General features: G+C 43.0%; 1 protein-coding gene across 1 annotated transcript in view; it reads left to right on the top strand.

Moving 5' to 3' along the window:
- CYFIP1 (cytoplasmic FMR1 interacting protein 1) overlaps positions 1–13,180 on the top strand; it is a 108,636-nt gene that overhangs the window by 59,243 nt on the left and 36,213 nt on the right. Inside the window, exons 14-18 of the mRNA NM_001205515.2 lie at positions 5,795–5,961; positions 7,261–7,408; positions 8,497–8,650; positions 9,568–9,724; positions 11,095–11,191. Coding sequence (NP_001192444.1) covers positions 5,795–5,961; positions 7,261–7,408; positions 8,497–8,650; positions 9,568–9,724; positions 11,095–11,191 — 723 coding nt within the window. The remainder of the gene's footprint in view (positions 1–5,794; positions 5,962–7,260; positions 7,409–8,496; positions 8,651–9,567; positions 9,725–11,094; positions 11,192–13,180) is intronic.

Genomic DNA, 13,180 nt, shown 5'->3' with positions numbered 1-13,180 from the left:
AATAGAGATTAAAATAGGTTGTGGGTTCCTGGTCTCTGCATAGACACTCCCCTGAGCCAGATCAGGGCGTGTTCTGGGAAGAGCTTGGGAGCCTCAGCAGCTTTTTGGTGGCACACACAAGAGGAGCGAGTTGAGACCTGGATGTTGGAGGGAGAGGAACCCCACTCACAGCTGTGTGGTCCCCAGCTCTGCATGATGTTCAGGACTCTTGTGATGAGCAGGTCTTAATTTCTGTGCCATCTAGTTTCTGGATGTATGTTTTTTAGCTGTACGTTTCCTACCTTGTTTGAGAAATCTTTGCATACCCCCAAGGTCATGAAGATAGTCTTCTACATTGTCTTCTGGATGTCTTATTCTGCCTTTCACATTTAGGTCCGAAATACCCCCTCCAACCCTCCCAGCTGCTCTGCCTGCCACCTCTGTTGTGCGTCAGGTAACCATACTCAGGCAGGTGTGTTTCTGCTCATGTTCCAATCCATTGGTCAATCTGTCTGTCCTTTCCTAATCCCTCTGTCTTAATTACAGTAGTTAAGTGTGTCTTGTAAAGTACATCTTTCTCTCTTCAAGAATTCTTAGCTGTTCTCACCCTTTGCATTTTCATATACATTTTAGAACCATCTATTTATGTCCCAGTGAATCCTGTTAAAATTTATTATAAGGGTTTGAATAAACCTATAGACCATTTTTGGAAGAATTAACAAATTTATAATATTAAATCTTTCATGAATCTGATATGTCTGTCCATTCCTTAAGATTCTCTAATACCTCTTTTCATCTGTAAAACTGTTGCACATCTTTTGTTGGCTTTATTTTTTTTCTAAATGTTTATCACTGGTGTTTAAAATCAGGTTTTTTTTTTTCAGTTTTCATTGTATCTACCAACTTGTCTAAACTCAACTTATTAATTGTAATGAATTGTCCATAGATTATTCTGTATTTTCTACTTATATGATCATAACATCTGGAAATAATGACAGTCTTATTTCTCCTCCTTCTATTTATTTTTTTTTTTAATCAGACTGGGTAGGATTCCTACTCATTAAATAGAAGGAGACTCCAGGCATTTATGTCTTGTTTCCCATCCCAAAGGGAAAGCTCTCAACATTTCGCCATACAACGTATTTGTTATAGGTTCCTTGTAACTACCCTTCCTCAAATCAGGGAAATTGCCTTCTATTCCATATTTGCTAAGAGATTTTATCATGGATAGATGCCAGTTTTATAAAAAAATTTTCATCCATTAAGATAGTTTTATGATTCTTTTATCTATCAATGTGCTAGATTTATATTGATAGGGTTTTTTGGATCAGGTTTAATATTAAGCTAGCCTTGCATTCCTGATATAAACTCAACTTGATCATGATATTTTATCCTTTTTATATATTGCAAGATACAGGTTGCTAAGATTTTTATATGGATTTTTGCATTGAAGTTCATGAGTAAGAGTGGCTTTTAATAATACTTTTTTCTTTTAATGTTTGGTTTTAAAACACTTTTAGATTTGCAGAAAAATTGCAAAGATAGTACAGTGGATTCCCATATACCCCATGCCCTTTTTCATTTATTACTAACATCTTATTTTAGTATTGTTATGTTTTAATAAGCCAGTGTAAATACATTATTATTAGCTAAAGACCATGCTTTCTTCACATATCCTCACTTGTTGTATAACACTCTTCCTCTGATCCTAGGATCTCAGATCACATGTAGTCATCATGTACCCTTTGATTCTTCTGGGTCATGACACTGTCTCAGACTTTCCTTGTTTGTGATGACCATGACAGTTTTGAGGAGTGCTGGTCTTTAGAATAGCCCTCAACTGGAATTTATCTGATGTGTTTTTCATGATTAGACTGGGGTTGTAGCTTTTGCAAAGGAGGAGCACAGAGCTGAAATGCCATTTTCATAACATCACATCAAAGGCCCATGCTGTCAGTGTTATTGATTCCTCAGTGCTGGTGTTGACCTTGGTTGTTTGGCTGAGCGTGTCCAGGTGTGTCTGTTGTGAGGTTCCCTGCACCAACTACCAATACTCCCTTTCACAGGTGCTTTTAGGGAGGAGGTTGTGCTTAGCCCACACCTTGACAACCTTCCATTCTAATTTTTGGATTCTGGCTTCATGAAATGGTTGATGACACTCCCATCTTTTCTGTTGTCTGTAGTGGTTTGTGTAAGATATTTTTTCTTTAAATGGTTTCCAGCATTTACTTGTGAAGCTTTTCCTGTATGGGATGGCTTCTGAAACTTTCAGTTTCTTTGTGAGATATAGAAGTATTCAGATTTTCTGTTACTTGTATCAGGTTTGGTAAGTTGTATTTTCAAAGATTTTTCTAAGCATCTTTCTAAATTTTCTTATTTTTGACATAGATTTTTTATGATAAGTTTTCATCTTTTTTGGTAACAGCTTTTCCCCACATACCTACAGTTCACCCATTTAAAGTGTAAAATTCAGTGCTTTGAGGGGATATACTCACAGAATTGTATAATCACAAACAAATTTGGAACATTTTTGTTGTCTCAAAAAGAAACTCATACCCATTAGGAGTCACCCCTCATTTTCCCCTGCCTTCATCCCGTGGCAGCTAACAATCTGCGGTCTGACTCTGTAGATTTGCTTATTCTGGGCATTTCATACAATATGTGATTGTGATTGGTTTCTTTCACTTAATAATATTTTCAAGGTTCCTACATATATCATCAATATTTCATTCTTTTCCGTGCCAAATAATATTCCATTGTATGTATATATCATATTTTATTTATCCATATTAGCTGACAGACACTTGGGTTGTTCTACCTTTTCACTTATGAATAATGCTGCTATGAACTTGTGTGTGTAGGTTTTTGTGTGGACTTGTTTTCCTTCCTTTTGATAATACATCTAGGAGTAGAGTTGCTGGGTCATATGGTATCTCTGCCTTTAACGTTTTGAGAAACTACCAGATAGTTTGCAAAATGGCAACACTTCTTTACATTCCTGCCAACAGTGCATGAGAGTCCACTTTCTCAACTCCTTGCCAGTTGCTGATGTCTGTCTTGATTCTGGCCATCCTACTAGATGTGAAGTAGTATCTCATTGTGGTTTTGATATGAATTTTTATAACAGCTAACGCTGTTGAGCATATTTTCATGTGCTTATTGACAGTTTGTGGGCTCCCCAGGTGGTGCAGTGGTAGAGAATCTGCCAGTGCAGGGGACCTGGGATCGATCCCTGGGTCAGGAAAATCCCCTAGAGGGGGAAATGACGACCCACTCCAGTATTCTTGCCTGGAGAATTCCATGGACAGAGGAGCCGGATGGGCTACAGTCCATGAGGTCGCAAGAGTCTGACACAGTTGAGTGACACAGTTGACAGTTTGTATATTTTTGGAGAATTGTCAGATTCTTTGCCCATTTTTTAATTGAATCATTTGTCTTTTTATTATTGAGTTCTTTATATATTCTAGGTACCAGTTCTTACCAGACATATGATTTGCAGCATTTTCTCCCATTTACTTTTTGCTTTCTTAACGGGATCTTTTGAAGCATAAAAGTCTTTCATTTTAATAAAGTTCAGTTTTTCAATTTTTTTCTTTGGTTGCTTGTGCTTTTAGTGTCATATCTTAAGAAATCACCACCTAACCCAAGCCACAAAGATTTGTCTTGTTTATTTTTGTTTGTTTGTTTTGTCTTACAGATTTTTAAATGTATATGGTCCATTTTGAGTTAATTTTTTAATGCTGTGAGATAGGGTGTTATATCAGAGGTCCCCAAGACTACCCTTAGCCTAGATTAGCTAGACTAAGCTACCTAGAACTAAGTAGCTGTTCTGTTCAAGGTTATGATTTATTATAGAGAAATGACATAGATTAAAATCAACAAAGGGAAAAGACACTGGGTTAAGTCCAGGAGAAGCCAGGTGCAAATTCCAGATGTCCCTCTCCTTATTGGAGCTGCAGGGAATGTGTTTATTTCTCCTGGCAGTGGTGGGTGACCACAGATGCAGAGTTTTGCCAACCAGGGAAGCTCACCTGAGCCTTGGTGTCCAGTTTTTATTGAGGGTCAGTTGGCATGTAGCACAATTGCTATAGCACTCAGCTACTCAGACTGTAGACCTAGAAGAAAAACAGCTGTTTCTTATAAATCACATTGTTAGCATAAAATATCTGGTGAAACTGCTATTGAAGTGGCCCAAAGCCTCAGACACATATTCTTCGGGCTGAGTATTCCAGTGGCTTAGAGTCGTTTCCGAGGAGCCAGCCGCAGGCCGACTTCCTGGGAATGTGCAGGGCTTGTTCATCCCAGCCTACTGACCCTTTCCTACACGAGAGTCCGGCTTGATTCTTCTGCGTGAGGATGTCTAGTTGTGCCTCAGTGTTATCTGTCGGGGTCGCAAAGAGTCGGATGTGACAGCACACGCACGTTTGTTGAAAAGACAGTATTTTCCCTGTCGAATTGTTTCACACCCTTGTTGAGAGCAAATTGGTTATAAATATAAGGACTTATTTCTGGACTCTTAATTCTATTCTGTCAATCTGTATGTTTATCCTGTTCCAATACAGTCTCATAATCTCTTAGTATCTGTGGATTGTGTGGTAATGTCCCCTCTTTATCCATAATGCTTGTCTGTTTTTTTTTCCTTGATCAGTCTTCCTGAATATTTGTTTGTTTATAAAACAGCTTTTTCTTAGTTGATCACTTTCTAGTATATGCTTATTTTCTGTTCCATTAATTTTTGCTTTTAGATATTCATTTCCTTCTACTTGGGGGGGGTATTTTTATCTTTTTATAAATTAGTGATGAGTATTGTTGTTATTATATTTAGGCCAAAGCTCTAGATTTACCTTTCAGCACACCTTTCCTACATTCCATTGTTTGAATATGTTGTTACTGTTGTTCAGTCACTAAGTCGTGTCTGACTCTTTGCAACCCCATGAATTGTAGCATGCCAGGCTTCTCTGTCCATCACTATCTCCCTGAGTTTCCTCAAACTCATATCATTGAGTCAGTGATGCCATCCAACCATCTCATCCTCTGTCATCCCCTTCTTTTCTTGCCCTCAACTTTTTCCAGCATGAGGGTCTTTTCCAATGAATCAGCTCTTTGCATCAGGTGGCAAAATATTGGAGCTTCAGCATCAGTCCTTCCAGTGAATATACAGGGTTGATTTCCTTTAGGATTAGATTTCCTTTAGATTGCTGTGAGCTTGAATTCAGTTCAACTTCATTTGGAGAATTTGCTTTTTTAAATAGAAAATTTCCCTTTGTTTCCTCATTAGAAAAGCAGCCTGGGTTTATTATATAAATCCTGCAAGCAAACAGAGAAAACAGGCATGTGAAATGAGGGCAGAATCCTGTCTCTGGTACCATCACAAAAATGAACTTTAAGCAGTTCACTGCATTTTCTTCTGACTTTCTATGCAGATCAATTTACTGTGCCATTGTTAACAGATGGGATTTGGGTTACATACTTGTAATTTCTTTTTTCTTTTCCAGATAATAACAAATTTGCTTTCCTGAATCTTTTTCTTTTTTGTTGGAAGTCTTTCACAGAGAGGTGTACCCTAGTAGATTGAGAGGTGTTTTGAGTCAGTTACCAAACGCTCCTGTTAGCTCCAGGCCAAGCAGATATGTCCCTGCCCTCAGGTACTTGTAGTCCGGTGGGGTCAGACCCAGAAACAGGGACAGATGCAGGTGTACAGTAGAAAAACAGAAGGCCGGGGGCGAGGGCCTGCGCTCTGGGGAGGCGGACACCTGGCATGTGCCCGGCTCACCTGCCAGCCTCCACACACTGAAGGTCCTATGTCCTCCTGCAGGTGATCGCCATGATCAAAGGCCTGCAGGTGCTGATGGGCAGGATGGAGAGTGTGTTCAACCATGCCATCCGCCACACTGTCTACGCTGCGCTACAGGACTTCTCCCAGGTCACCCTCAGGGAGCCACTCAGGCAGGCCATCAAGAAGAAGAAGAATGTCATCCAGAGGTCAGCCCTGCTGCACACACCTCCCTACACAATCATCCACAGTGGAAGGATCAGCTTAGGTTTGAACAGCTGTAGAGTTACATTTTTATACATATGCTCAATACACTTATATTCAACCTCCAGACACCTGTTTGGTGAATTTCCTCTAAATGTAATGTAATGGATCCAATTGTTAACCTGAACAACCCACAATAAGTCAGATACAAAAGTCTATGCAGTCTGGAGACCCAGGAACAAGGGTTTGGTTATCTCAGACCTGGGTGTGTCTCAAAATCTGTGCAACAGTTCTGCTTACCAGGACAGTAGGGACACACAGCTCAGCATCTCATCTCCCGTTTTAAAGTTTATTATCTTCAGTGTTTTTGCTTCTATTCATATGGCCTGTCCTACAAACTAGTTATAAACCTCATATGTATTGCAGAGATCCTACAGCAAACTTAAGCTAGGTTTCTGTTAATGTTTAGCATTTTAGATAAGGTCATCTTTCAGAGACATTTGTATAAAATGAAGCTCAGAGGGGCTTACATGGATAGTACTTTCGTTTTGTTGCTTTATAGGTGATATAATTGTCACCTGGTCTTTTTTTTTTTTTTAAACTTTACAATATTGTATTAGTTTTGCCTGGTCTTGTATGACTTTAGCACTAATAAGATCTTATTACACTGTCAGGCTTCCTAGTTTTTGTTCTCTCACCTGGAGGGCTTAGTGAAAATTTTCATGTTTTCACTGAGCCTCAGTATTGCTGCAGGGAACCCCACTACTACTGTATGGGAAATGTGCATGTAGTCTAGCTCAAAGTGACCAGAGTGGGCATGTGGGTGTGTCTGCCCTGAATGTGGCACCTGTGGGGAACTCTACATGGTGGAGCCCTGTTGGGAGTGGCAGAAGCCAGATGTCCAAATGAGGTGTGGACAGCGTCCCCAGGATTGTGTTGGTGACCATATTCAAATGAGAAAATGGGATAAGTCTCGAGAAGGTTGTTTGAGCTCTGAGTGGATGTTTGGGGTTTGTCTTCTTGCTGCCCTTAGCGTGACTCAATATTTAAGAAAGCAAACACCACTTCTGGGCTAATTGATGCAAAATGCAAATGCAAGCACATTAGGTTTTCTGAGGGTGGTAACGTCCCCAAGAAAATGGTCTATTTTGAAAGTTTAACGTTGAACTGTCTCATTAGCACATCCTCCCACTGCCCCCAAGGGTGTCAGAGTTGGCTGTGGGTTGTCAGGAGATACTGTGATTGTAAAAGTGCTGAGGATGTCAAGACTTTGTCCCGCCCTAACAACTTGACTGGTGGTTTAGTGTCCTGCAGGCCATCAGGAAGACTGTGTGTGACTGGGAGACAGGGCATGAGCCCTTCAACGACCCAGCCCTGCGGGGCGAGAAGGACCCAAAGAGTGGCTTCGACATTAAAGTGCCACGGCGCGCTGTAGGACCCTCCAGCACCCAGGTTCTCGTTCCTTGCTCTACTGAGTGGGGTGACCGTGAGCTGGGGAGGTGGTGGGAGGCTGGGAGTGAAACGACCTCACTGTGGCCAAGTACAGTCTGGGTCTTTTTTGCTCCTTTATTGCTTGTCCAAGCGAATCTAGGGTATAGACACCCCATGATTCCCAGGTTTGGTCATTTGCGTGCAGAACTTAATTTGACTGCATCAACTCCTATTCCCAAAATGTGGGTGAAAGTCTATGTGTCCATATTTACACTGTGTTTCCTGGTGTTTAAATGTGTGGTTATAATTTTTATGTAGGGTCTAAAAAATGATTATTCCTAAAGATAAAATTTTTGGAAATTTGAAAACATAGCTTTGCTATATCCCTGGTCTTCAGCTTTCACTGCTGGTCTTTCTCCTGGCACACTCAGCTCCCTCCTGCCCCTTCAAGCAGCTTTCCTCTGATCCTCACATCTGATTTAATTGCCCTCTGCTTTTTCCCCTCCTGTCTGGAACTTTGTTCTCGTCAGCTCTGTGCTATGGGCTTTTTGAATCTCTTCTGTCAGCCTTTCAGAGAATTGCCAGCAGAGCGTGTTGCTGGCTCTGTATAAAATCTTGGGGTACTTGGGCGGAGGGTGAGGGTGCCGTCCGGGGCCTGTCCCTCCCGTCTGCCAGCGTGCACATCCCTGCTCATCCGCGTGCCCCCGTGACTAACGCTCTCCTGTCTGTCCGTGTTTAGCTGTACCTGGTGCGCACCATGGTGGAGTCCTTGAGCTCTGCCGAGCTGCTCAGGCAGCTCAAGTCTGTGGGCGCGGAAAGACTCTTGCATGTGGTTAACGCGTTTCTGAGGCAGTCCTACGTCTATCCGCCCCTTTTAACCTTTGGTGGTAAGACATCATTTGTTTTTCTTGTTGACGTTTATGACATGAGGGTCTGCTCTGAGTTCTTTGTCCCAAGCAGCAACGACTTGGCCGTGTGGATTGGTGCTGCCCTTGCAAGGAGCCAGCACAGTGTCAGTGGGCAGCCCTTCTCGTGGTTTATCTTTGTTTGTTGTAACTAATGTGCCATGTATATTTTCTCCCCTACAAATGTTTCCTTGGATAATGCAGCTTTACATGGTGAGAACCATGCTAGAGTCCCTCATTGCAGACAAAAGTGGTTCCAAGAAAACCTTGAGAAGTAGCCTTGAGGGGCCCACCATATTGGACATAGAAAAGTTTCATCGAGAGTCATTCTTCTACACCCACTTGATAAATTTCAGTGGTAAGACCTACTGCTGACCAGTGTCTGCTCCAGCATATTCTAACACCACTAACAATGTCTAGAAAGCTCCTGCCTGGCTGGCTGCCCCTGCTGTGGTCCCTTCGTCCTCTCAGGCAGTGACACATGTTGTAACCCTCGGGGCATTTCCTCGCCTGTTGCTTTAAATGCATGGCTGGCCAGGGACTTCCTCCATGTGGCATGGCCCTTAGAAGGGTGAGGCCCATCGGGCTGGGGTTGGCCCAGTGACCTGGATACAAAGTCTTTGTAACCTACACTGGGTCAGCAACTCAGGCCGGTGTAACTGTCACCTGGCTTCAGATCCAGGTGGTGATAAATACCAGAAACCACTCCCAGGCTAAGTGTAGAAAGTAGCGGGTGAGCTGAGGTGCATACTGCACATGCCATCCTGGGGTGACCATGTGCATGTGGGTGCCCTTGGTCTTCATGGAGCTGTACATGTTTATTTCTGTGCTGTAGCTGTGATTCAGGGTACAAAGCCTCTATCTTGGCTGCAAGTGCTATAGGTTTATAGTAATCGTTAGGCTTTTCTTTTTCTCTTCATAAAAGAACGGAAACATTTTTTTCCAATCTGTTTTGCATTAGATAGACATGTACTAAGTATGAATACAGTACTGTGTCTGTATCCCAAGTAAACTGTCAGAAGGTGCACAGTGTTAACCATGTCCTGTTGATGGGTGTTGCTGGGCTTGTGGTGCTGGACGCTGACTCTCCTGTTGGTGAATGAGAATCAGCACATCCAAGTGGCTTTGTCTATGGCCACACTGTGTGCAAGGCACATACTCATGTCCACTCGCCAAGGCCCAGGGCTGAAAGCCTGGCACGTGCCCCCTTGCCTCGCCCTGTGGAGTCCTTTCTGGTTACAGAAAATTAATGTGGTGTCTTTTGAATCCCTTAAGAGACGCTCCAGCAGTGCTGTGACCTTTCGCAGTTGTGGTTCCGAGAGTTCTTTCTGGAGTTGACAATGGGCAGAAGAATTCAATTCCCTATTGAGATGTCCATGCCCTGGATCCTGACAGACCACATCTTGGAAACCAAAGAAGCGTCAATGATGGAGTAAGTGTTCTGGAGGCCTGTCCCAGCCTCCTGTCCATAATGTTTATAGTCCTTGGTGGTGTTTGGGAGGTGGAGGAGGGGCCGATTATTCTCATTGCTTCATTTGAAGTCATGATTCTTGGGGTGAGACTTCAGAGATCAATACAAGGAACAGGTGTCTTGGCTTTGGATTGAAATCTGGTGCCCAAGCAGTAAAACTGATGAATAAGTTCTCTGTGTCCAGGTGCCTGCAAGGTCCTGGGAACTTGGCAAGGGGAGAGGTAGCCTGACCTCTAGTGTGGCATGGCCTCAGACCCAGATGGATTTGGGAGAGGAAGTGTTTAGTGTGAGGCTCAGGGTCAGGGCTGGGGGTCAGAGACTATGAAGGGGTCAGAAAATACGAAATCCATGGAGGGAAAGTAACTGCAAACAGGGTCTCGTGTGGTGAGCAGATGGGGTCCCCACCTGGCCGTCCTCCCTGTCCTCCTGGCCTGTGCACACCAGGAGAGCAGCCTTCCCTTCCTCTGCAGCAGCAGTGGCATCCACAGCATGAGGTCTTGATGAACCTGTGTGCTCTCTGAGGGCTGCGTTGGGCCTGCTGCTCATGTGCCTCAAGCCCTCAATGAGACCTTACCTCTGCAGACTGCTGCTGCTGCTACTGCTGCTAAGTCGCTTCAGTCGTGTCCGACCCTGTGCGACCCCATAGACAGCAGCCCACCAGGCTCCCCCATCCCTGGGATTCTCAAGGCAGGAATACTGGAGTGGGTTGCCATTTCCTTCTCCAATGCATGAAAGTGAAAAGTGAAAGTGAAGTCGCTCAGTCGTGTCTGACTCTTTGAGAACCCATGGACTGCAGCCTGCCAGGCTCCTCCGTCCATGGGATTTTCCAGGCAAGAGTACTGGAGTGGGTTGCCATTGCCTTCTCCAGACTGCTAGCTACCACCTTTTATCCAGGGTCAGAGGGGCTTTGGCCACATCGGATTTGCTCTTGGTACATTATGGGGCCTGGGACCTTTGTATGTTTTTCTTTTTAGGTCAGACAGTTTATTCTTAAAAATAAGAAAGTGACTCATTCTTGTGGTTATTAAAAAATTGCAAATTGGCATGAAAATCTTTAAAACATGGTAAGTGAGAAGATGAAGTTGCAGGAGGCTGTCATGGACCTCCCAGGTGCCCTGGGAGTTGACTGAACCATGCGTATCCTGCCAAAAGCCCAGCCTGCCTGCTGGGGCTGTTTTGTCAGGGCACTCACAGGAACCAAATTTGGCATTTGATTATTTTTCCTCATGAGAAAGGAGAACAGTGAGTGTTACATTGCTGGTGGAGGGGAGGGTGTGAAAGCCAAGAAAGCCCGTGTGGGCAGCCGGGCTGACCTGTCTCCCCTTCTGCAGGTACGTCCTCTATTCACTGGACCTATACAATGATAGCGCCCACTACGCCCTCACCAGGTTCAACAAGCAGTTTCTCTATGATGAAATTGAGGCGGAGGTAAGGGCCCAGGCACTTTTAGCAGACTTTCTTTAATTTCCCTTTTCCTCTGAATATTAGAGGAAGCAAACTTTTCTTTTTAATACAAAGAGGTTTAAACAATGGAATGAATTTTGAAATAAACATTTTAGGATGCACCCTTCTATCAGTACTTTTTTCTGTGCATCCACACAGGATGGTTGGTGTCTTCAAACCAGCTTCAAAGCACCCATCAGCTGTTCGGTGACATTTTTTTCACGTGATCCCATGTCTCACATGACCCCATGTTGTAAGCACCGCATATCTTGCCTGTTCTCTTGCATGAACACAGTCTAGAACAGGGACATTATATGAAATAGATGGAGTGAACCAATCTCTATTTTATTTCTCTAGTTTTAGCTTTTTATTTTTTACTCATTATAAATAATGCTTTAATGAACTTCCTTGCACATAACTTTTTAGTTGTTTTGGGTTATTCTTGAGGAAAATTCCTCCAAGTGGAATTAGTAAGATAAATCTGATTTTCTGGCTCAAGATATACGAGAATTTAACCTTAACATTACATTATACATACGGGTCTCATTCCCCATTGTTGTTGTTCAGTTGTTTAGTTGTGTCTGACTCTTTGTGACCCCATGAACTGCAGCATGCCAGGCTTCCCTGTCCTTCACTATCTCCTGCGGTTTGCTCAAACCCATGTCCATTGAGTCAGTGATGCCATCCAACCATCTCATCCTGTGTCGCCCCCTTCTCCTGCCCTCAATCTTTCCCAGCATCAGGGTTTTTTCCAATGAGTTGGCTCTACGCATCAGGTAGCCAACGTATTAGAACTTCAGCTTCAGCATCAGTCCTCCCAGTGAATATTCAGGGTTGATTTCCTTTAGGATTGATTGGTCTAATCTCTTTGCAGTCCAGTGAACTCTCAAGAGTCTTTTCTGGCACCGTAGTTGAAAAGCGTCAATCCTTTGGCACTCAGCCTTCTTTATGGCCCAGCTGGCACATCCACACATGACTACAGAAAAGCCATCCCTTTGACTCTACGGACCTTTGTCGGCAAAGTGATGACTCTGCCTTTTAATATGCTATGATTGTCATAGCTTTTCTTCCACAGAGCAAACATCTTTTAATTTCATGGCTACAGTCACTGTCCACAGTGATTTTGAAGCCCAAGAAAATAAAGTCTGTCCCTGTTTCCATTTTTTCCTCATCTATTTGCTGTGAAGTGATTGGACTTGGTGCCACGATCTTAGTTTTTTGAATGCTGGGTTTTAAGCCAGCTTTTTCACTCTCCATTTTCACCTTCATCAAGAGGCTCTTTAGTTCCTCCTTGCTTTCTGCCATCAGGGTGGTGTCATCTGCATATCTGAGGTTATTGATTTTCCTGGCCATCTTGATTCCAGCTTACGCTTCATCCAGCAGGCATTTTGCGTGATGTGTTCTGCATATAAGTTAAATAACCAGGGTGACGATATACAGCCTTGACATACTCCTTTCCCAGTTTTGAACCAGTCCATTGTTCTAACTATTCCTTCTTGACCTGCATACAGATTTCTCAGGAGGCAGGTAAGTTGGTCTGGTATTCCCATCTCTTTAAGAACTTTCCACAGTTGGTGGTGATCCACACAGTCAAGGGCTTTACCATAGTCAATGAAGCAGAAATAAATGTTTTTCTGGAATTCTCTTGCTTTTTCTATGATCCAGAGGATGCTGGCAATTTAATCTCTGATTCCTCTGCCTTTTCTAAATCCAGCTTGAATATCTGGAAGTTCTCGGTTCACATACTGTTGAAGCCAAACTTGGAGAATTTTGAGCATTACTTTACTAGTGTGTGGGATGAGTGCAGTTGTGCAGTAGTTTGAACATTCTCTGGCATCACTGTTCTTTGGAATTGGAATGAAAACTAACATTTTCCAGTCCTGTGGGCATTGCTGAGTTTTCCAAATTTGCTGCATATTGAGTACAGCACTTTCACAACGTCATCTTTTAGGATTTGAAATAGCTCAACTGGAA

This window comes from Bos taurus, chromosome 2 (assembly GCF_002263795.3).
Source record: "Bos taurus isolate L1 Dominette 01449 registration number 42190680 breed Hereford chromosome 2, ARS-UCD2.0, whole genome shotgun sequence".
NCBI classification, from domain to species: Eukaryota; Metazoa; Chordata; class Mammalia; order Artiodactyla; family Bovidae; genus Bos; species Bos taurus.
This window is presented reverse-complemented; position numbering and strand designations above follow the sequence as displayed.